The 25901-nt window shown below is 37.5% G+C and overlaps 1 protein-coding gene across 1 annotated transcript; it reads left to right on the forward strand.

The window, feature by feature from the left end:
• Nucleotides 1-16589: 16589 nt before the first annotated feature.
• LOC121455938 (ubiquitin-40S ribosomal protein S27a-like) lies at nucleotides 16590-17092 on the forward strand. Its single transcript, XM_041663726.1, has one exon. It carries the CDS (start codon nucleotides 16625-16627, stop codon nucleotides 17090-17092), a length of 468 nt encoding a protein of 155 aa, XP_041519660.1. The 5' UTR covers nucleotides 16590-16624.
• The last annotated feature ends 8809 nt before the right edge of the window (nucleotides 17093-25901 follow it).

Below are 25901 nucleotides of genomic sequence, written 5' to 3' on the forward strand. Positions count from 1 at the left end.
TGTGGTAAGAATTATTTTATGTTTGTAAATTGAAAACTATCTATTGTGCTTGTATATGTGCGAATGCTTCTGCATGCTGTGCATACATGTATGTGTGCATCTTAAAAGAGCCTGAAGATATATGGAGGTATAGAAATATCACAATATATGAGTGATTAATATTCACCAATGATTTTAACAAAAATATCCATAGATAAGTCATATTTTATTCTAATCGATTATTGTGAAATAAGCCGTCTTTTAATCATCAGGTCATACTTTGAAAACCTGTAGCAGGGCTGTTGTAGCGCACGCCTTTAATCCCAGCACTCGGGAGGCAGAGGCAGGTGGATCTCTGTGAGTTCGAGACCAGCCTGGTCTACAAGAGCTAATTCCAGGACAGGCTCCAAAACCACAGAGAAACCCTGTCTCGAAAAACAAACAAAAAAACAAACAAACAAACAAAAAAACCTGTACCCCACAAAATTGGAAAACTTAAAGGAAATTGACAATTTTCTGGATAAATATCACTTACCAAGTTAAATCAAGATCAGATATGCACATTAAATAGACATATAACTGCTAAAGGAATAGAAACAGAAAACAGTCATCACAATCTCCCAAACAAAAAATAAAAAGTCTAGGACCAGATGGTTTTGGTGCAGATTTTCAAAGAAGAATTAATACCAATACTCCTCAAAGTGTTCCATACAATAGAAACAGAAGGGACATTGCCAAATTCTTTTTACAAGGTTACAATTACCCTGATACACAAACCACAAAAAGACATTATCAGGAAAGAGAATTACAGACCAATCTTATACATGATGCAATCATACTTAGTAAAACACTGGCAAACCAAATTCAAGAACACATCAGAAAAATCCTCAATCATGACCAAGTAGGCTTCATCCCAGAGATGCAGGAATGCTTCAACCTACAAAAATCTGTCATTGTAATCTACCATATAAACAAACTGAAAAAAAAACACATCTAATATCTCATTAGATGCTGAGAAATCCTTTGACAAAATACAACATCCTTCATGATAAAGGTCTTGGAGTCAGCAGTACCAGGAACATACATAAATATAATAAAGGCAAAATACAGCAAGCCAACAGCCAACATCAAACTAAATGGAAAGAACCACTAAGTGATCCCACTGAAATCAGGAACAAGACAAAGTTTCCCCTCTCTCCATATCTATTTAATTTAGTACTTCAGGCTTTAAGTAGAGCAATAAGACAACAAAAGGAGATCAAAGGCATACAAATCAGAAAAGAAGAAGTCAAACTCTCATTATTTGTTGATGATATGGTAGTTTACATAAGTGACCAGAAAAATTCTACCAAGAACTCCTACAACTTACAAACACCTTCAATAATGCAGTAGGATATAAGACTAAATAAAAAATCAGTAGTCCTCCTTTATAGAAATAATAGATAGGCTGAGAAAGATATTAGAGAAACATCACTCTTCACAATAGCTACAAATAAGATAAAATTTTCCAGAGTAATGCTAACCAAACAATTAAAGACCTGTATGACAAGAACTTTAAATCTTTGAGGAAAGAATTTGAAGAAAACACCAGAAAATGGAAAGATCTCCCATGTTCTTGGGTAAGTAGAATTGACATAGGAAAAATGGCAATCTTACCGAAAGCAATCTACCCATTCAATGCAACACCCATCAAAATTCCAGCAAAATTCTTCAAAGACCTTAAAAGAACAACACTCAACTTTATATGGAAAAGCAAAAAAACCTAGAACAGCCAAGACAATCTCGTACAATAAAGAAACTTCTGGAAGCCTCACAATCTCTGATTTCAAACACTACTACAATGCTACAGTACTGAAAACAGTCTGGTATTGACATAAAACAGACAGGAAGACCAATGGAACTGAATAGAAGACCCCTATATCAGTCCACATACCTACAAACACCTAATTTTTGATAAAGAAGCAAAAAATATAAAATGGAAAAAAGAAAGCATATTCAACAAATGGTGCTGGCATAACCAGATATCAACATGTAGAAGAACGAAAATAGATTGATATCTATCACCATGCACAAAATTCAAGTCCAAATAGATAAAAGACCTCAACATAACACCTCATAGAAGAGAAAATGCGAAGTACACTTGAATGCATTGGCACAGGAGACAACTTCCTAAATATTATCCCAGTAACACAGAAACTGAGTGCCACAATTGATAATTCGGACCTCCTGAAACTGAGAAGTTTCTGTAAAGCAAAGGACATGGTCAATAAGACAAAACGGCAGCCTACAGAATGAGAAAAGATCTTCACAAACCCCACATTAGACAGTGAGCTGATCTCCAAAATATACAAAGAACTCAAGAAATTTGACATCAAAAGAACAAATAATCCAATAAAAAATGAGGTAAAGACCTAAACAGAGAACTTTCAATAGATGGATCTAAAATGGCTGAAAGGCACTTTAAAAAAAATTCTCAACATCATTAGCCATCAGAGAAATGCAAATGAAAACAACTCTGAGATTCCATCTTACACCTGTAACAATGGCCAAGACTAGAAACACTGATGACAACTTATGCTGGGGAGGTTGTGGGGTAAAGGGAACACTTTTCCATTGCTGGTGGGAATGCAAACAGGTACAGCCTCTTTGGATATCAGTGTGGTGATTTCTCAGAAAATTAGGAAACAACCTTTCTCAAGACCCAGCAATACTACTTTTGGTTATATAACCAAAGGTTATATTCTCAATTATACTACAAGGACATGTGGTCAACTATGTTCAAAGCAGTATTATTTGTCATAGTCAGAACCTGGAAACTACCTAATTTCCCCTCAACTGAAGAATGGATAAAAAAGGTGTAGTACATTTGCGCAACAGAGTACTACACAGCAGAAACAAATAATGTCATCTTGAAATTTGTGGCCAAATGGATCAATCTAGAAAACATCATATAGAGTGAGATAACCCAGATACAGAAAGACAAATATCCTTTATTAATAGCTTTTAGACATAAAGAAAATAAAAACCAGTCTATGATTTAGAATCCCATGTTTTATAAGGAGCGGCGGGCTGCGTCCCCTGCACCCGGCTACCCACACGGCTAGCTTTACCCGAAATAATTACATGGAAACTGTATTCTTTTAAACACTGCTTGGCCTATTAGTTCCAGCCTTTTCTCGGCTAACTCTCGCACCTGGACTAGCCCATTTCTTATAATCTGTGTAGCCCACGAGCTGGCTTACCAGGAATGATCTTAACTTGTGTCTGCCTGGAGTGCGAGAATCATGGCAACTCACTCACTCAGCTTCTTTCTCCCAGCATTCTGTTCTGTTTACTCCACCCACCTATGTTTTAAGCTATGAGGGCCAAGCAGTTTCTTTATTGCTTAACCAATGAAATCAACAGATTGATATATGACACTCCCCCATCAATCCCAGAGTTCCTAGACATAAAAGAAGACACTAAGAGAGACATACATGGATCTAATCTACATGGGAATCAGAAAAACACAAGATCTCCTGAATAAATCTGGAGCATGGGGATCATGGGAGATGGTAGGAGTGAGGGAGGGGAGTAGAAAATATATATAGCTCAATAAAAACAATAAGAAAAAGAAAAAAAACTTAAAAAAAGAAATATCCTACAGCATAAACAAATATAATACATCTTTGCCTAATGAAAATAATATTCTGCAACCCTGGAGCTCCTACAGTATAGGTACTCATTGCAGGTGATTGCATTCTCCTCTAAATGGCTTCTTCAGCGTGGTGTTCCTGCTTAAATATACCTGTTAAAATTTACCCATTTCTGAGTAATAGGTGTGCAGGCTTTCCCAAATTATTCAAATATCTTACTAGTAAATACAAAGCAGCCTTTAAAAAATTTTTGTTACTTCAATTTTTTTCATTATGACATAATCTGCTTTAGCCATGTTATTGAATTTGAAATTATCATTCTCTTTGTTTTTCCTCCTTTGCTGTATAGGAATACACACACACACACACACACACACACACACACACACACACACATATATATATATATATATGAATAAGACAGTGAAGGGTTTCTGTTAATAAACACATATTTGAGGCTCATTCCCGCTCACCCTTTGTAATGGAAGCTTTCTCACCTTCAGCAGTCTATGTTATTCCTGATGTCTGAAAGACACAGAGAAGAATTATCTTTAGCTCTGGCTAGACTGGATGTGGATAATGTATAACACCTCATTGATTTTTTAGAAGTACTAAATAATTGCTATAACATACAACAAATATAAGGAGGAAAATTCTAAGCACTTAATAAATATCCACTTTTACTGTTTCTCTTGGCATTACTAATGAGCAAATCTAAGAGAGGAGACAAATCAGACAATAGCCTTGAAAGCTAAATCTCTAATTAAGAAGACACTGCTGCCATGAATCTACTCTGTAAATCAATGAAAATCTAAAGGCTCTTGTAACATCAGAACCCAGTTATAATCAACTGTCTCAGAAAATTGGAAAGTACTAATATGACATTGATCAGATTGGGATATTGTATAGAAGGACAGTGGAAAATAGCTTTGAACCAATCACAATTAACAACATAGATGGAAAAGTGTAATGGTTAAGACCCAATATTAAAAGAATATTGAATACACTGGAAATACAAAGTGCTCCCTCAAAGAGAAAACTATATAAGTGAAACAATGAAGTTACTTCAAAAAATTCAGAAAAAAATAAATTGAACTTTAACACAAATTTGTGATAAAATGCTCCATAAAATGAGAATACACATAGCGATGATTAGTGCTTCTCTCAGAAGTTTTTAGCAAACATCATACCTAATGTTAGGTCTTCATTAAAAAAAATTATGCAATACAAAAGTCTGAAAAGGCAAAAGATTTGTTAAACAATGTGATGGTCACATAATTAGATAATAACAAATTATTAAGAGCAGTGTGATTGACTGACTATAGGCTACACAGCTGGTATAACTAACCCAATGCTTTGCCATACAACAGTCCTGTAGAATATGCTACAGAAACAAATCTCATCTTTTAGCTACTACTGGGTTTGCAGAGACAAAAGTAGAATATTACTTTTTCTTGAAGGTTGTAAAAAATTTACAGAGGGTCATAAGCACTCATTAAATGCCTGAAATGATCTCACACATTGTGTTAAAATATAGACAGAAACATCATTAAGATAGACAAATAAGCAGAAAACAATGGAAAATTCTTGGTTTAGCATTTCAAAGAAGACATTGAAATGTCTCATAAACACTAGAAAGGTTGACCAACCTGATTATCAATCAAGTAAACACAATCTAAAACTGCAGCAGGATGTTCTTCATGCTTACAATTGCCCTGTTGTTGAGTAACTACTCTACCCACACTGCTACAAAAGTGCAAACTGTTACAACAATAATTTGGTACTATCCAGAAACACTGAGGATGGCATGTGAGATAATAGAGCAATTGTACTCTTAAGATATAAGCCCTAGGGAAATTTTCACAAGGGCCCTAAATGACATGGACCAGATTGTTCTAAACAATAGTGTCTGTAGTAAATAACTTGATGCACCCCAAGTGTCCTTCAGTAGAGGAATACTCTCTGAAAATCGTGGGAGCATATTCATATTCATGTTTAGAGACTTATACACAGTCCTGTGAATAAGCACCAAGAAAATACAAATTCAGAGCTAAGCAGAAGTAGCCTCAAAAGCAAAGTGGAAAGAGAACTGATCCCTAAAGTTGTCTTCTCATTGACCCATGTCTGTCTACCTTGGCACTGGCGCTTATGTACCTGAGCACTCATGCAAACACACACACACACACACACATACACACACACACACACACGATAACTATTAACTTAATGAATGTTTATAAAGTATGTTTATTTACATGGATAAATATCAAAAGCACAGTATCAACTATAATTTGTACACTATCTCTCACTTCCTCTCACCCACCCAAAAAGATCATTGTAATGATTTCTTTCCTGCAAGACTGAATTTCCCATATGCACTTATTATTCCCATGAACATGGAAGATGATGCCTCTTGTCCTTCACTTTCCCTTCATCTAGACTTTTGGGTGACAGAACACTAAGAGTTGACTACATTTAACATCTACAAAACCTTTCCTCCCACTACCTTCTCTAAACTTGCTTTGGTTCCCTTACTTTGAAAGTAGATACTCAGGAGTTTATCCACAAATATTGCCTGTATTTCCCTTTCATTTTAATATTGTAAATAGGTAGTATGCTCACATTTCAGAAATTCTAAGAAGTGAATATTTTTATTAAGAAATTTTTAATACACTTTTCTCATTTTACATAGCTATACTCATTCCTACTCCCTCCCCTCCACTGGTCCCATCTTTCCTTCACCTCTCCCTATCTACTTCTCAGAAAGGAGTCAACAAAGTCTGACACTTCACTTCCAGGCAAGACCAAGCTTTCCCCCACCCCCTTGTATCTAGACTGAGCATGGTGTCCATCCAAAGAGAATGTACTCCAAGATGCCAGTTCAAGCACTAGGAATTAATCCTTGACCACTTCCAGTAGCCCCACAGACTGCCCAAGCCTCACAACTGTCCCCTACATTTAGTTGGCCTGATATGGTCCTATGCAGGTTCTCCTGCTATCAGCCCAGAGTCAGTTAGCTCTTACTAGCTCAGGTCAGCTGTTTCTATGAGTATCAACACCATGGTCTTGACCCCTTTGCTCATATTATCACTCCTCCCTTTCTTGGTCTCTGGTAGCTCAGTCCAGTGTTCCATTTTAGATCTCTGTATCTACTTCCATAAGTTGCTGGATGAAGGTTCTATAATGACAATTAAGGTAGTCATCAATCTTATTACAGGGGAAAGCTTATTCAGGTACCCTCTCCACTGTTGCTTACAGTCTTAGAAGGGGTCATCCTTGTGGATTCTGAGGGATTTCCCTAGTACCATGTTTCTTGCTTGCCCTTACATGGCTACCTCAATCAAGATATCTTTCCTTGCTCTCACTCTCTCTCTGTCCTTCCCTCTTGAGCATCCCATTCTCCTGGTTGAAAAAAAAAAAGACATCTTGAAATTTGTATGTAAATGGACGGAATTAGAAAAAAAAAAACATCCCGCGTTAGATATCCTGGACCCAGATAGACAAACATGGAATGTACTCACTCATAAGTGGATATTAGACGTAAAACAAAGGATAACCAGCCAATAGTCCACGGTCCCATAGAAGAAGCTGGTGACAAGGAGAACCCTACAAGAGACATACATGGATGCCCCTGGGAAAGAGAAGCAGACAAGATTTTCTGAAAAAAAAATGTGAGTATGAGGGGAAAATAGAAGGGAGGGTGAAAAGGGAGGGGAGGAGAGAAGGGGAAGGTGGGGGAGAAGAAGAGAAGTGAAGATTTTTAAAACTGTAAATGTGTATGTATATGTCTGTGCACACACACATGTGTTCCAGGGATTTAACTCAGGTAGCCAGACTTGTGCAGCAAGCACCTTTACACACTCACTTAACTTGTTATCCTAGTTCACACAGAGTTTATACACTGCAGGATCTCTTCTTTTTACCATATTTTTTCTTTTAAGTAATCTCCAATCTGTTCTCCCAGTTAGTACCTTTCTTGTGCATTATCTCAGCTTATTTGTGCTGCATAAACAAATATAAACATACTTGCTGCCACTGTATGGATGCAATTGTAGAGTGGTCTACCAAATGCTGCTGTGTTCATTTTAGCTTGATGGGTCATGGGAAATACTTTACATCAACTTGTAAAATCTTCTCAATTTTTGTGTGTTTGTGTATATCTGTGAGTGCCTGTACACATCTGCTTGTGTATGGAGGTCTGAAGTTGATATCACGTCTTCCTCAATAACTTGTCATCTCATATCTCATTTCTTGAAAGAGGTTCTTTCACTGAGCTTAGAATTTACTGACTTTCCCAACACTGGGGTGACAGGCATGTACCTCTATGCCTAGCCTTTTTTGTGGAGTCCAAGAGACTGAATTGGGTCTGCAGGCTTGCAGTGCAAGAGCTTTAAAAGGAGCCTTCTCTCTTGCCTCTTTCAATTACTTTTTGCAATGATTAATATTAACCTGAATGTAAAAATGCATGATTTCCTTTACTGAACAATTCCCATATGTTTGTATTACAATGCTTCAGTATTAACTTTGTATGTAAGCATCATATAACAATATGAGAATGGATTTCCAGAATGAATCCCATAGGTCAAAATGAATGGAAAATTTGATGCATTCCTTTTTGTAAGTAGCGTGCCAGCTTACATTTCTAGCAATGTATGGTACGACCTGCTCCCTTACAGCCTTCAGGGTTTATATATATCATTCCAAATATATATATGGAAAATGATAGTTCTACCTGGATCTTTTTAACTAAGCATAACAAATGCCTCTTTATTCATTTAAAAGTTCAGCTTTCCTTTTTCTGTGAATGCTTTCAGTGATTTATTTATTAGTTCTCTGAGAATTCCTCACAATATATTTTGATCATATTTGCTTTTCTTTATTCAAATCTTCCCAGACATACCCTCCTCCCCTTCTCATCCAACTTTGAATCTTTTTATTCTTCATTTTCACTTAGATCATTGATCTCATTAGTCCTGATTATTTAAATGCTGGAGATATTAGCCATTGCATCTCTGGCATACTCTTAACCTTTTGACTTCAACCTAATTTCTTTGTTTTGGACCTTGAGGATTGGGCCCCACATCATGCTAAGATGTTAAGGAAATTTTCTAACCTTTTCTGATGCTCTCATTTCATCCATTATTTAGAGCATAAAAATCTCTGGACATCTTGAACATAATTGAAATTATGCATCCAATTTTAGTTGGGGTTTTGTTTGCTTGTTTCAATGATTGTTAGGTTTCTTTTAATGTGTTGACTATTCTATCTTTAAAAGCCAGTTTCAGGTTATTTAGCACATCTTATGTTTCTATATATTAATTGTTTACATATAAGAATCATATAGAGCCGGGCGGTGGTGGCGCACGCCTTTAATCCCAGCACTCGGGAGGCAGAGGCAGGCGGATCTCTGTGAGTTCGAGGCCAGCCTGGTCTACAAGAGCTAGTTCCAGGACAGGAACCAAAAGCTACGGAGAAACCCTGACTCGAAAAATCAAAAAAAAAAAAAAAAAAAAAAAAAAAAAAAAAAAAAAAGAATCATATAGATTCTGTTTATAACTGAGAAATTAAGTAAGTTTTAGTAATTAATAAACTAACTCCTCCTTATCTGTCCTTTCTTCAGAGGTTTTCCAATATTTGTTTATTTTATCAAAATCAATAACAACAAAAAAGCATCTGTTTGTCCAGTGTCACAAAAATCCCATTTTTTTATTGGAAGATTATTGCATTTATAAAGTAGCTTACAAAATTATCATCTTTGCCTTTTAATGTCTCAGTCTAAGACTCTGGTGGGCACCCTTTGAGCAGCATTGCTTTCATATGGTTTGTGTATTTGTTCTAGCAGTTTCTTTTTGTGTAATAGTGCAGATTTCATTTTGTTCTTGGGTTCTTGATTTTTTAATGTCTCAGGGAAAATACATTTTTTTCCTTAGAGTTCCAACCAGTTATTTAGAGTAATCTGAAATTTTAAAACGTTTTATTTATGTACACAGTGTGACCTCAATCTTGACTTAGTGTCCTAAGTTTGAAACTGTAGCATGCACATCACACCTGTTGAAAATTTATTGTTTTATTAAACTATTGTTTGACAATTTTACATACATTTTACAATACATTTTGGTCACACTGCTCTTCAGGCCTCTCTTACCCCCTGCAACCTGCACAAATTCTCTCCTCCTCCCATCAAGTTCCCATTCCATTTTCATATCTTTTTGCTTGTTTTTGTTTGCTTTGCAACTAGCTGCATTTCACTGGAGCTGTGCATGTGGGTGCAGAGTTATCCTCTGCCTCATGAGTTAAGTCACCAATGTTTACATCATGAAGTCAGCGACTTCCTTCACCTTAGAACCCTAAAGTATCAAAAGCTCCTCTGGTCTGGGCTGGGCTTCATGGCCCCTTCCATCATCTATGACAATGTTTATGGGCTCAGTCTCAAGCAGTTTCTATGTAGACAGTCATGGCTGTTGTGAGTTCTGAGCCTTCAGCCTCATAGTTGGAAAGAGACTTGGTAGTCAGAGTCAGAGACATGTATGCAAAGCCTGTGCTGTCTCCAGCGCCGCATTCCTTATACACCAGAAATGTCAGATGGAGGCTGCGGCCCAGAGAAATGCTCAGGAGTTCGTATTTGCCTTGCAAATATAATGAGCTTGGCAAATACTACAAGAGGAACAAATTCCTCACTTAGGAGCCAGAAGGAAAGGGCAACACAGAAATTGTGGAGTATTCACGAATAGGCCAGCTTGCATGAGGTCTCATCTGATATCAAGAATATATGAAAGAATGGTGCTACCATGGGATGGTACAAAACTGAAGGAACTCAGAAATGCCTAGCTGCCATGGAGCTGCTCTTCTGAAGGGCAGCCTGTAACAAGCCCTTCATTACCACAGCTCTTACTTCTGACATAATCTATTTAAGGTTCCAGAAACTGTAATGAATACACAATCAGACCATTCATAAACAGTTATAGCTACTACTGGATGAATCAATGACCCTGGAAAGAAAAGGCCAGGGGCAAGTAAAACAAGTAGTAATTCTCCATAAGTGAAGATGCATGATGCTTTTGTTTATAGAACACAATTCAGAACAGCAATCCCTCATTTTTTTAACTTATATCATTGGTATTGATATATGCATGCTTCTGTAAGCCAAATTAGCCACACATTTCCACCTCCTTATATCCTTTTGCTATGTACAGACAATGCCTGAAAGACAGCAAGTTAATTTATGTTTGTTTCCCTTGCCAAGTATGATTAATTGATATAATATGTCAATTCCTTTTATGCAAATGTTAAGCTGCATCTTCATTTGTATTCATATATATGTATCACCGATAAATACTTTCCAAAGAGATGATCTCACCAGGGCAGTCGTGGGCAACTGTTTCTTCATAGTTTAATGTAGGAGATATTTAAGGCTTTTTCCACTTAAAATATTTTGTAGTCTGGAAGAAACAGATAAAACTCTTTTCTGCTCTCAAAGAGCTTAGAATTTAGCAGGAGAGATCAGGCGTGTCTTATCGCGCTCTTCATCTGCACTGCCTGCTACCTCCTTGATCTCAGCAAATGGAGTCATTAGTCTGTGAGTGCCAAAGCCAAAGATGTGTCATCCCTCTCTCTCCATTCTTCACTCTCTCATTCATTTTCTCAGTAAAGTTTTCAAATCCTCATTTGAAAAACCCATCATGAATCTCCTTTTGTCACCTTCACTGCAACCACCCATTTCTTATCTATTGTTAAAATAAGGTATTCCTCAAGTTTGTGGCCTAAGACAAACTTTTCCTTTCTTGGCAAATATTTCTATGGCTCGGAAACTGAAACAGAGGGCTGTAGGGACAGTTTGTGTTTGCTCTGGTACCTGATCTTCAGTTTGGATGTCCAAGGAGACACAAGGCATCTGAAAGGACAGTCCTTCCCATGGAGGATGGAGGTGGTTGGGGATGACAGTCCCAGTGTCCTTCCACATCATAGGTTCACATAGGTAGTTTGTGCTTCATCATGCCATGATGATTTATTTCCCTGACACCAGAGTCCTGGAGAGAGAAGAGAGAACAAGAAAGACATCTCAGCCTTTGATTAACTAGATGGTAAAGTTGTGGCATTCTTCTGCAGATCTCTGGTGCTTACCACAACCCTATCCTTCCCCTATTTAAGAGCTGGCGCCCTGACTCCTCTCTATGGGAGATGTATCAGATCAGCGGGGACAAAGACATTGCCCGAGTCACTTCTGTGAAGACACAATGTGCCTACAGAATTGTTCCCATGCCCTTCTAACAGTAGATGCCCTGTCCCTACATTACCATCTTCTGAAATCCATTTGTCCACTAAAGGCAGAGTGTTCTTTTCTGTGACCATCTAATGTTCTGTTTCATTATTTTTAATAGAATCATTTTTGTTCCTTGATAATTTTAGACATAGAAACAATGTAGTTTGATTATATTCACCCTTAGTTCTTCCCTCCCAACCCTCTCCACACACTTTCTCTTGCTTTTATGTTAATCTACTGAATCCAGTTAGTGCTGCCTGCTGAGCTGTCCACTGATTTTGTTGCTCAGTATTGTCAGGTATCCACAGTTATGGTGGAGAGGTTCCATAAAGATTTCTAGTTTAGCCTGAGATATATACATAGTAAGATCATGTCTCAAAAGAACAAATATTACAACTATTTATTTGTGTATGAAGTCATTGTCAGCCATAGTCTAAAATCATGCCCTTGACACACAGCAGGTGTTCAAGAGATATATACTGTGAAATAAACTGTGTATATATATATATATATATATATATATATATATATATATATATGGATATGATAGATGTTTTCTGTTCACAGATACAGAAGAATTTAAATGTCTCTAGTTCTACTGAGGCTAAAACATAAGTGGGATGGATTTCACTTAAGAAGAAGGACTGGGGAATGTTTCATATAGATTAATAAGTGGGGTTTAGAAAACATACCAAAGAGAAAACTAGAGTCCCTCAGATGAGAGCAAAAGACCTCAGTGGGAAACTGAGTGAGAGGGGTGGAGGGCAGAGCATGGTCAAAGATAAATGACATTTTTATTTTTAGGTACTTTGTCATATTTCTGTATATGATAAGACCTTATGTAGTGGTGTTGACCAGCAGTAGAAACAAACTGCAGGAAACTGTATTAGGGAAAGCTGACGATAGACTAGAGTGCACAAGGTAAACTGGTTAAATGCTCCATCACTTTTTGACCTAGACAGGTTACTTATTAAGTATTTGCAGAACTTTTAGTTAAACATTGATCCAAAAGCATGAATTATTCAGTTATTCAAGCCCACCTACAAGTTCAAATTGTGACATCTTTGCAGAAAGCTTTCTTGTCTGACTTACTTGGACTACGAGCCCCCAAATAATGGCACAAAGATTTATTATTAATTTTGAAAGCTTGGCTTTATCTTAAGCTTTTCCCCAACTAGCTCTTCTAACTCCTATTTTTAAATCTACATTCTGCCACATGACTCCATTATCTCGCCTTTGTACGGTACAGCTGACTTGCTCCAAGCCTTCTGGCAGAATTGCACACCTAATTTTTTCTTCCTCTTCCTCTCTCTCCCCAAAAATCCTGCTTATCCTTCCGGACAAACTATTGGCCATACAGCATTTTTATTAAACTAATTAGAAGGTGTCTTAGACAGAGACACATCTTTACAGAGTACACAACTGTTCTGCAATACACATTGTCTATTTCTGTAGTAAAAAACCTATATATGTTCCCAACAGAGCCTCATTTTCTCTGATATTCACCACTGACTACCAAAATCCATCACAAATAACATAAATAGATGGCTTCTGAAAGTAAATATTAAAATTCTGGTTTTCTCTCAGATAGAAGAATCGATTGCCTACATGCAATGAGGACCTGTGTAAGTGGAGGCTGCTCGTTTGTTTCCTGGCCACCCAGAACTGAAATAATTATATAGAAACTATATGAATTACAACACTGCTTGGCCGATTAGCTCGAGCATATTTCTAGAAAACTCATACATCTTGAATTAACCCATTTCTATTAAACTATGTATTAACACAAAGCTTGTGGTTTACTGATAAAGTTTCCTGGCCTCTCCCTCCTTCAGCAGCTACATGGTGTTTCCCTGACTCTGCTGAATCTCGTTCTATATCTCTTTCATCCTGGTTATATTCTGCCCTACTATAGGCAAAAACAGTTTCTTTACTAACCAACGGTAATAAAGCATATTCATAGCATACAGAGGGTAATCCCACATTATCTCCCCTTTTCTGTCTTAATAAAAGGGAAGTTTTAACTTTAACATAGTAAAATTACATATAACAAAAAGTTACCAAGCAAGAATATAATTATAATATTTAGGGCATTTACATTCATCAAATAATGTAAAATACTTTATAATCTATCCTATCTTTGTGAGTCTAAAGTTTAATATCTAATTTAACTTTTATAATTACAACTATTTTTCTTCAACTCTATCAAAGACTTCAGAAAAATATAATATTACCTAAGTAAAGAGGAAGTGCATTGAAAGCAAGTTCCAAAGTTCTAGAATTGACAAAGACATCTTGCTGTATGGATAGTCAACCAAAGTTCTTCTGTAACATTGGGGCATCCATCTTCAACCTTTGGGCCCATAGTATCTGGCAGACTTTTCCATGAAGCAGGAAATTTGAAAGATGGTTTTGCTTATATTGACAGTTTGCCAGTCACTTTCTTTTGTGTCCTGCAGAATGTTTGGCAGACTCTTTCATGAAGCAGGAACCCTGAAGGACTGTCTCACCTTTAGGCAAGTTTGGAAGTCATTTTTTGGTGGGTCCTGCATTTCCAGTTCGTACAACATACCATCAAGCAGTCCAGGCAAGAGCAGTTTCTTGCCCAAATGGCTGGCCTTGTCACATTGAAGGCAAATTCAATAATGAGTTTGTTCAAAACCCATCAACCTCTCAGAAGTAATTGCTGGCAGAAGCAGACATGTCTTACTATCAAGAAAAGTCTATGTTCCTAAAACATTTTAAATACCCTATTCTGTACATTTTTTAAAGATTTTAAGAATACCTATCCATCTGAAATATAGCTCTGTATATTTAGAAAACCTAACATAACTATACGTTTGACTATTATAAATGATTTAACTATACATTGTATTTTTAAATGAGATACATAAGCACAATACTTTAAACAAAAGCAAAAATACATATAACAAATTTTATCTTAAATTTGTATCAATAGACCAAGATCTGTATCAATGGAAAGTATTCATCTCTATATCATATTCTTCATTTAAATAAAAACAAACATTTATATACAATGAAAGGCCAATAGTTTTTACAATACCAGCCCACTTTGGGCATGGTCTCATGTACTATAAATGCAGATGTAAAGTGTAAATGGGCCTCTTGGCTACTGGATTTGGTTTTCGTTCCCATCACATGCAGAGGACTGCAATCACTACCCTTTCTTTGAGTTTACCCCCTATTAAGTAAACCTTTATTATACTCCATGCTGAGCTATTGTGGAACTTTTTTGTATGCCAACAAATTGGGGTTCTATCTGGGGCAGGGATCCACATAAGACCTAAAAAACTGATTTGGCATTCCCCTCTGTATGCTGTGAATATCTTTGGTGAATAAAGAAACTGCTTTGGCCTGTTGATAGGGCAGAATTTAGGTAGGCAGGGAAAACTAAACGGAAAGCTTAGCTGGGAGAAAGAAGGATAGAGTCAAGGAGAAGTCATGGAGCTGCTGCCAGAGACAGAGTGCTAAAACTTTGCTGGTGCACCATGACTTTGTGGTGATGCACAGATTACTATAAATGGTTAAATTAAGGTGTAAGAGTTAGCCAATAAGAAGTTAGATTTAGTGGGCCAAGCAGTGTTTTAATTAACATAGTTCCTGTGTGGTCGTTTTGGGGCTGGGCAGCTGGGAACCAACAAATAGCTTCTTACAACAAATTGGTGCCCTCTCCTCCAACAAAAAAGCTTAACAAAAAAGAGGGCTTTTAGACCCACAAAATGGCAACTAAGTGCAGCTTTTTAGTAGTCACACATTTACAGACAGGCTCTATTTGCTGGCTACAAGCAGTGGCATGGCTTCTTTAAAAGCTTCCTGATTCATTCTGGCATCACTGAATGATTCTGGCTCTTAGGAGGCCCTATTATGGAGCATTTAAATAGGGTTTGTGAGCAGAGTGCTGCAAGTTGCTTAATGGTGACATGGAACCACTGTATCCCTGCATCTGGGGCAGTGAGCATGGCTCACAGAGGTGGTAATGAACATATTTCTGTCATATTGGACTGGATGGAGCCAAAAGGGAAACAACCTTAGTCCTAGTCACACACCTTAGCATTTTAAAAGGCACACCTGGTCAGAAATGATTACAGATATACAACAAAGACAGATTCAGACAAAAAAGACTTTTAAATGAGACATAGTATGTTTTAAAAAAATGTACACAGGCTTGGAAGAAATGAGAAAAAGAGTATAGACAGTTATAAAAAGACATACATAGTTTTGAAAAATAAAGCAAAGTCTTTTTTTTATTGAAAAAAGGAAGAAAAAAAACAAGTTTCCACCTCCTCCCAGCCTCCCATTTCCCTCCCCTTCCTCCCACCCTTCTTCCCCTCCTCCCATCTTTCTCCCCCTCCTCCCACTCCTCTCCCCCTCCCTCTCCAGTCCAAAGAGCAGTCAGGGTTCCCTGCCCTGTGGTAAGTTCTACGTCCTCCCCCCTCTGTCCATATATAGGAAGGTGAACATCCAAACTGGCTAGGCTCCCACAAAGCCAGCACATTGCGTAGGATCAAAACCCCGTGCCATTGTCCTTGGCTTCTCATCAGCCCTCATTGTTCGCCATGTTCAGAGAGTCCTGTTTTAACCCATGCTTTTTCAGTCACAGTCCAGCTGGCCTTGGTGATCTCCCAGTAGATCAGCTCCACTGTCTCAATGGGTGGGTGCACCCCTCGTGGTCCCAACTTCTTTGCTCATGTTCTCCCGATCCGCCATCTGTGGTGGCAGCGCCGCCAGGATGCAGATTTTCGTGAAGACCCTTACGGGGAAAACCATCACGCTCGAGGTTGAACCCTCGGACACTATAGAAAATGTCAAGGCCAAGATCCAGGATAAGGAAGGAATTCCTCCTGATCAGCAGAGGCTGATCTTCGCTGGCAAGCTGCTGGAAGATGGCCGTACTTTGACTGACTACAACATCCAAAAGGAGTCCACCCTTCATTTGGTATTAAGACTTCGTGGTGGTGCTAAGAAAAGGAAGAAGTCTTACACCACCCCCAAGAAAAACAAGCATAAGAGGAAGAAGGTGAAGCTGGCTGTACTGAAGTACTATAAGGTGGATGAAAATGGCAAAATTAGCCGTCTTCGTCGGGAGTGTCCTTCTGATGAACGTGGTGCTGGAGTTTTCATGGCCAGTCACTTTGACAGACATTATTGTGGCAAGTGCTGTCTGACTTACTGCTTCAACAAGCCGGAAGACAAGTAGTTGTGTATGGATAAATAAAAAGACAGGAATTGAAAAAAAAATCAATGGAAGAATGGATGAAGAAAGTATGGAATATATACACATTAGAGTACTACGCTGTGGTAAAAAACAATGACTTCTCGAATTTTGCATGCAAATGGATGGAAATAGAAAACACTATTCTGAGTGAGGTAACCCAGACCCAAAAAGATGAATATGGGATGTACTCACTCATAATTGGTTTCTAGCCATAAATAAGGGTCACAGAGTCTACAATTGGTGATCCTAAAGAAGCTAAGTAAGAAGTTGAACCAAAGGAAAAACATATAGTTATCCTCTTGGCTATGGGAAGTAGACAAAATAGCTGGGGAGAAAATTGGGATCTTGGGGGTGGGGTGGGATGGGGGTAAGGGGAGATGGGGAGAGAAAAGGGAGAAGGGGAGGATGGGGGGAACTTGGGGAAAAAGGAAGATTGGGATAAAGGAAGGTAGGATAGGGGAGCATGGAAGCACAATTCATAGTTAAGGGAGCCACCTTAGGGTTGGCAAGAGACTTGAACCTAGAGTGGCTCCCAGGAGCCCAAGCCGAGGTCCCTAGTTAGTTCCTTGGGCAGCTGAGGATAGGGAACCGGAAATGACCCTAGCCTATAGCAATACTGACGAATATCTTGCATATCACCATAAAACCTTCATCTGGTGATGGATGGAGATAGAGACAGAGATCCACACTGGAGCACTGGACTGAGCTCCCAAGGTCCCAATGAGAAGTAAAACAAAGTCTTTAAAAAGACATCAAAAGTAATATAAAAGAGTACAGACAGTCGTAGATTAAAGGAGTAAAGAAAAAGAAGTCATGTAAAGATGAAATGTACACAGAGAATTTGAATTATGTACAATATTGCATATTCTTTAAAGTTTTTTTGACTGCAGAGAGACATTTTATTCTGGGAGCTGCTAAGCTAAACTGACATATATATTTTAAAGGTATATTGACTTTATAAATTGAGTTTAAGGATATATTACTTTGGAAAAGATATTCTGTTTTTGTTCCCAAGAAGGTGAGAACCTATGGATTCTTTCAGGCTAATGTGGTTTGATGGAACAAAACCCTCCAAAGAGTCTCCATCAACCCCTAAAAATACTTTGCCCAACAAACATAATTATACAGTTTGGAGAAAACTATGCCCAGTTTCCCAAAATGGTTGTTTATGAGGTTTTGTTTTTTTCATTTTAAAAGGGTCGATTATAAATGGTTAATGGTAATAGTCAAGGTCTTTCTTAAGAAAAAAAAAGAACAATAGATGGGATGAGATAATAGGTAGATTAGTTTGAGCTCACTCATACTACCTATAATAGCAATAGTGAAATTACTTGTGAACTATTATTTATAGATAATTTACATTGGTGTAGATTCTTGTTTTTTGATGCAAATTCAAATTATATTTGTTATATTGAATATGCTCCTGCTTCTGTGTTTAATACTGTGTACCTATGCAAAGTTATTTTGTCATATTTTATGCATGTTTCTACCTCAGCTTAAGATACTTTATATATTAATGTATTTTTAGTATATATTTATCATATTATACTATATATTCCTACCGTTGATCAAAATACTTACACATTGCTTATATTTGGAGGTCATCTTCAACCACTTCAAAGAACTATGGAATATGGCATTAAATATTTAGGATTCTGTTGATGTGAGACACGATTGTTCATGGCAGCACTGATCTGTTCCTAAGAGAACGTTGGGCATTGAAGACACTTCAGTTGGAGCTTGTTTTCTTCTTGGCAAAACTGGTCTTTGGGCAAAGAACTGCCCTTGCCTTGATCACTGATAAAATGCATGGTGTCCAGACTGGAAAAGTAGGATAAAAGAAAAAAGAATGCTAAACCTTGCCAAGACAGGGTTAGACAGTGTTTAAATTCTTCCTGCCTCTACAAATGTTCTGTTAGTTACTCTAAAACTGAGCCAAAGTTGGTTGCCCTTGTTGACCGAGGTTTCTATCATACCTGGTCCCTTAGCCATTCAGTCCTAAAGAAACACACAGAGGTCTTCATTAATTATAAGCTGGCTGTCCCAGTAGCTCAGGCTTTCTTATTAACTAATTCTTACATCTTAAATTAGCCCATAATTCTTGTCTGTGTTGGCGATGTGGCTTGGTACTTTTTATCTGTGAGGCGTTCTCATCTTGCTTTCTCTTGTTCTGGGTGACAACTTCAGACTGAGCCTTTCCTCTTCTTAAAATTTTCCTATTCTTTTGCATCACCTATATTTCCTGCCTAGCTACTGGTCAATCAGCATTTTATTAAACAAGTACAAGAGACAAATCTTTACAGGGTACAAGACCATTGTCCCACAGCTTGCCCCACTGTTGCAAATGAGACTTTAAGTGATTGCCCAGATAGCCAGTTGTCTCTGTCATTTCTTGCACCTTTTGGAAGTTACTTGATTGCACTTCCTGTTTTCCCAAGTAGTTTTATTTCCCTTCTTAGGTTTTTGATGGATTTGAAGACTAGATAGTCACAGTTACTTTCCTTTCATTACTTAGCCAAACTATTTCTTTTTTTTTTAATCTTTTATTTATTTATTATGTATACAATATTCTGTGTGTTTGCCTGAAGACCAGAAGAGGGCATCAGATCGCATTTCAAATGGTTGTGAGCTACCATGTGGTTTGCTGGGAATTGAACTCGGGGCCTTTGGAAGAGCAGGCAATGCTCTTAACCACTGAGCCATCTCTCCAGCCCCCAAACTATTTCTAATATAAGACTTAGGCTCTTTAGGATAGGATAATTGCTGAAATATTAGCATATGTTTTTTGCTTGATATTGTTTATGCTGGTTGTAATTCTAATTTTTATACTTGCTATTTGTTCTTATTGTATATAGTTTTGTATTGTGTTTGGAACTCTTATTTAAACAAAAGGGGGAGGTGCTGTGGGAACTCTTTCAGCCAATAACCTTTAAGACACCAGCCTCGTTTGGGCACAGTTTCATGTACTATAAATGCACAGGACTCTTGGCTGCTGGATTCAATTTGAGGTCCCAATGAACATAGAGGACTGTGGATCTCTACCCTTTCTGTTAGTCTAACCCATATTAAATAAACCTTTATTATACTTCATTCTGGGCTAGCGTGAGACTAATTTATTATAAATTGCAACAGACCTGGCAGTTGATTTCCTCCACTAGAAGCTTTTAACTCCTAGCTGCAAAGAAAATATCATGATTATCACAATGGATGTGTTTTAGAATATTAGTTTAAGATATGTTATATTCATTTATACTGTGGAATATTTGCTTAATGGTGGAAACGTGTTGCATTCTTTTATGCTGCATTTGTTTAACTTTGCAAAGCTGTTTTACTGTGCCTGTCTAAATCAACTGTTTAGTCTAATGAAAAGCTGAGCAGACAGTAGCCAGGCAGGAGAGGGATAGGCAGGACTAGCAGGCAGAGAGAATAAGGAGGAGGAAAAATTTAGCAAAGAGGAGGAGCAAAAAAAAGGAGAAGGAGAGGAGAATGCCAGAGGCCAGCTACCTAGCCACACAATTAACCATGAAATAAAAAGGAAAGATATATAGAACAAAAAAGGGAAAAGCCCAGAAGCAATCAGCAGTTAAAGAGAAATGGAACAATTTAAGTTAGAAAAACTGGCTAGAAACAAGCAAGCCAAGGCTGTACATTCATAAGTAAAAATAAGTCTCCATGTAGGCACCCAAAGAGGAAAAAAAAAAAAACAACTACAGAGATGAAGATGCTGGGTATTACAATTGTTAATTTAGGAGAAACTATGTCTCAGTTCATCTCATCCTGGAGTTCCCAGGTGCTCATAACACACATGTATTACTTCCCATAATGATGAAGGGAGTCAAAGACTTTCCATAAAAGGTACCTGAAATTAATTAACTTTATTGAAGTTTTCCATACAAATGCTATCTTTTCTTTATCAAATCAACGGGCCAGATAATGGGAAATCTGGTAAAATAAAGCTACAGCTCACACCAACCAGGAAGATCCTACCCCATTGTGCTCTTTCTTAAAGACACATATTAAATTATTAATAATGTTTATTAAGTATTGTTATATTATATTAATAACATTAAGTTAGTGGTGCCAAATATATGCATGAAATTAAGCTTGTTCATTAACAATTCTATTACTGACTGTCTCTTCCTTAGACCTTTTTTGTGTGTTGCTCCCCTTGGATATTTCCTACTAAGCCATTCTTAGTGCTATTATTGCTTCTGCATGTACGTGGTGCTGCATTTACAGAGTCCTGAGAAAGTGAGCAGTCTTCATTTCCTGCGCAACTTCAGAAATGATCTTTAGTTGGGCATGTTCTGATGATATCTGGTGAATAGATTGTTGAGAGTGTTATCTGGTTTAATAGACTCATCTTTGATAAACAAGGCCTTCACTTATTGATTTTTTTCTGAAGCACATATCTCAGAAACATAAGGAAAGAACCCAATTAAGTGGGCCATGTGGCACTCAAGTTGGAGTACCAAAAGCATCCTAAGAACGTGTAGGGTGTAATAAATGCCTGAATACTTTGAAAAGTCACAAAACTTGGAGTGTAATAAGCTCTTGTGCGAAGACCTGGGGTTGGTAGTTAGACTTTAATAATCATGGTAGAATCTGGAACACAGTTTCTGATAGTATTGCTCTAATGAGGCCTCTTAGCGTGCACACTTCCATACACACATGCGGGAAGTTCATCTCAGTGCTCTATCCCGGCAACACCACACATGCCACTCTCAACAGTTTGTCTTCTCTAACCTGTGGAATCTTTGAAGGCAGATAAATTTTCCCCATTTTTCCTTGCTTAGATATTTAATCCTTAAAAGAATATCATTCTATAGTCTGTTACTGTGTGTGTGTGCAAGATGGAGTGGCCATGGCTCTGAGACTGCAAAGACCTTAATGACAACCTCCCCTGTGGACACCCTGCTGCACTTCCTCATCCTCTGTTTTAGAGGGGAACAATGCATTCACTTTAGCCTAAAAGAAGCAATGCTACATGCTAATCTTCATGTATTATTAAATGCTATTCTTTAATTTTTAAATTTATTGTCTCATATATTACATCCTGACCAGTTATCCCTTCCCCATTTCTTCCCATTCCCTCTCCTTTTCAGGTCTGCCCCATCACTCCTTCACCATCTCCCTTCAGAAAATAGATAGGCCTCCTAGAGATATCAACCAAACATGACATATGAAGTTACAAGTCTAGGCACCTTGCTTCATGTTAAGGCTGGACTACACAGCTCAGTAAAAGAAAAGGATCCCAAAAGCAGGCAAAAAAGAGACAGCTGGTTTTAATTTTAAATGCTATCTTGTAAAAGAACTTTGGCTTTGTGTTTAAGATTTTGCTGGTAAAATTATTGTGGTTATTAGTGAAGTCATAGTTAGTTATTAAATCTTAATGCATAGTCGTAATTTTAAGTCATTGTTTTTCAAATAACATTCCTTGACCAATTAAGGACTTCAGAGTTTTTATAGTTGAGAATCTCTGTGTTCTCAAGAGTGTGAACTACTGTAGTAGTTGCTAGTGTCTAAGCAAACTTGTGTTTCCAATAATTGGAGAGTTTTTATGTAGATTGAGTCATTCTAAATCTATTGGTCTTTGGTAGCATCCCATGCCTGATGAGTTTAACATCAAGTCTTTCATTCCTCTCTCCTCTCTCCTTCCCTCCCTTTCTTTTTTCTCATTCTCTTTTTTCTTTTTTTTATCAGAGAGTGAATAAAACTAAATGTCTAAACGTCGTGTCACCAAAGATGCATCTAGTAAAAATAGAGATGAGGAAGCTATGAGCACAGAGCAAGCGCTTGACTTCATTGGGTGTATGCCTGCTAGTCCCTGCCCTGCTTTAGTTTTCATTGTCACCATTGTACACCTGTGGCTCAGCAGCTGAGGGTTTACAGACCAAGAAACCTGATACAAAATACTTCTTTTAAATTCTTTTTTTAAAACTTTAAAATTCAAGTTTAAAATTCATTATAGATTTGAAAATAATATCAAAGCATGTGATATGTAGATTTAATTACTAGTTTTCTGTCACAATGCCACTGTCTCTCCTGCCCCTGTCTAGCTTAGCCACTGCTATCACTTTGCTCTCTGTCTTTTGTTTTCACACCTACCTCCCATCTGGGTATGTGTGCACATTTTATTTTAATTTGCTTTCAAAGCCATCACAAAAAGAAATCTATTTGCTTTTGATTCTCTGAATAAATGGGATATTTTTCTTTGTATATAAAATTTAAAATAATATAACACAATATATTCAGCTTATATTATGCATATACATAATATTCTAAAACTCCCCTCGAGGAAGGTTTAATTCTAATGCCCTCAACCTGCCACATCATTAGTGACTATACCTTTGAAGTCCATGTCTCTAGAACATGAAAAACTTATAGTCATGATGGGAATGGTTCTTAGGATTGGATTGTGTGAAGTGAAAAAGGAACACTGAATATTTCTAAACAGTAGATTGTAGTTACTCAACAGGAAAATTCTCTGGGTGAGCCAGAAAACCTGGTAAACTCTTTTAATCTCAGCCTAGAGATGAAAAATAACAATTCAAGCTGTATATGTTCTTCTTTTGGTCTTGAAAGAATAGACCACCCTGAAACTCACAGAGCCTCAGGGAAGACAATATTAAGCATCTTCCAAGATTGTCAGAACCATGTACAGGCATTGGCTGATACAAACAAGGGGGCATTCTTGAGATAAATGGAATCAACAACAAGAGAGTTCAGACAAGAACTTCCAATTAATTGTTAGTTCTGGCTAACATGATAATTTCAGCTTGGTGGTGACAAAGAGAGACTGAATTAATCTGAGCAGGATTCCAGGTCCACAGTACCTGTGAGATGGCAAATGTGTATTGTTTGAAGTTGCCAACTAAGTTGAGTAGAATGGTCCTATGAACCTCAGAATTTGATCTTTCTTAGATACACCATATTTGCTGATACAATTAATGTAAGTATATCAAGATGAAATGTTCCTGGGTCAAGATGGGCAGAAAGTGAGACAGAAAGGAGGCCTGATAAAATAGCACAGATGAGAAAAAACTGTTGTCCCTAAGTCAGGTGTTACTAAGGGCTGCTGACAGTTGTCAGAAGTTGGGAGATAATGTGAAATCAACCCACATGACTTCTAGAGTTCTGGCTCCAGAACTATCAGAGAATGAGTTTCTGTTGTTTTAACTCAACAAGCTTGTGGGAAATTGCTGTGTAGAAATAAGAAACTAATATGCAAAATCAAAATATCAGGAAGTATTTTCTTCTCCCTACCAACATCAGGTCTGTATCTCCCATGGAGATGACCATCTAGGAGGTTACTCCTATGTTGACTGGACGTGAGTGTCCAGATTCGGACCAAATTTCACATACATTTACATTGTCTGCATCTTGCATTGGTTATCCTCTGTATGCATGTAGAGGTTTAATTTTGACTTGGGGGCTTTACTTTTATTATTTTTAAACTTTTAACTATCATACATGTTTATTGGCACATGGTCACTTCTCAGAGTTAAAACTATTCCTTAGTAGCACTGCGGGTATTCAGAACAGAAATCCTAGATTATAATAAAAAGAATTGCAAAGTAATTCATAAACCACATTGTACCAAAACAAACTTTCAGAAGTTTATGTGGTCAAGCAAACTCCACACTGGACTGGAAACAAGACCTTACAGACCTGTTTAACCCTCAGTGTACTACCATAACTATGTCCTTCCAGCCCTCAAGCTAGTACACTAACATAAGATTATAGCAATTTTAACAATGGTGGGAAAGCAACTCTCCAAAGACAGACTGTGCTCCAAAGATATATGTTAGGTGAGTCCACTTTACCCTAGGTTCACAGTTCTTGCTGGAAGAAGTAATGTGGATTGCCTGTGTTGATGAAAATTTCAAAGTGCTGTTTCTTTTTTTCTGAGAGTTTTTATTTCATTTTGGGGGGATGAGAGAATAGATCTGGGGATTGAACCTCATACCTAGTGTATTGTAGCAAGTGTTCTACCACTAAGCTATATCCCTATGATTCTCCTTGTTGACTATGATCACGACACAACTTCCATCAGTGTCAAGACCTCTTTCTAGTTCCAGTTTTTCTAAGTGGTGTGTTCATGTCTGTCCTTGTTACTCTACAGGAGAAGTGTGCACTGATAATTACCATAATTATTGTTTGTTCTATTACAAGTGGAATCACTTATATTTATCTCTCAAGGATTTAACCTAGGGCCCCATCCATGTGAGGCAAGTTCCATATCACTGAAGTATATCCACAGCACTCATTATTTTGAGAAATGATTCCTTTAAGATGTGCATGCAGGCCTTTGACTCACTCTGTGGTTTATGCTGGCCTTGAACTTTTGGTCTTCCTCTCTCAGTTTCCTGTACAGTCAGAATGACAAGCCAAAGTCACTTAACCTAATTATTGAGAATCACTTAAAATATTTGACATTGAGAGAAAAGTCAAAGATCATTCAACAGTTTTCTACAAGTTTTTAAACTAAATGTAATATCCTCAACTGGGCCCCATAAAGTAGTGAGTACCTGACAGTGAACTGTTGATGCTTCTGTCATCTGGTAGCCGTGCATGTGTACATGTGTGTATGTGTGCACATGCATGTGTGCATATGTAAGACAGAGCTGGGACTATAGCTCAGCATGAGCCACAGTACTCATGCAACACACTAGAATTTCCATCTTTCTGTTCATCCATCTGGACTGGGTGTCCATCTGTCTGCCTTTTTGTTAATCTGGACCTGGTTCTTCCATTCCACCTCTACAACAAGAATCAACTCTATAGCTTA

This window comes from Microtus oregoni, unplaced genomic scaffold (genome assembly GCF_018167655.1).
Source record: "Microtus oregoni isolate MIOR12 unplaced genomic scaffold, Mior012 000014F_ref0000157, whole genome shotgun sequence".
Taxonomy (NCBI): Eukaryota; Metazoa; Chordata; class Mammalia; order Rodentia; family Cricetidae; genus Microtus; species Microtus oregoni.

What these genes read in the sequence shown, in the direction of transcription:
- LOC121455938 (XM_041663726.1), top strand. Translation starts at nt 16,625, where the DNA reads ATGCAGATTTTCGTGAAGACCCTTACGGGGAAAACCATCACGCTCGAG.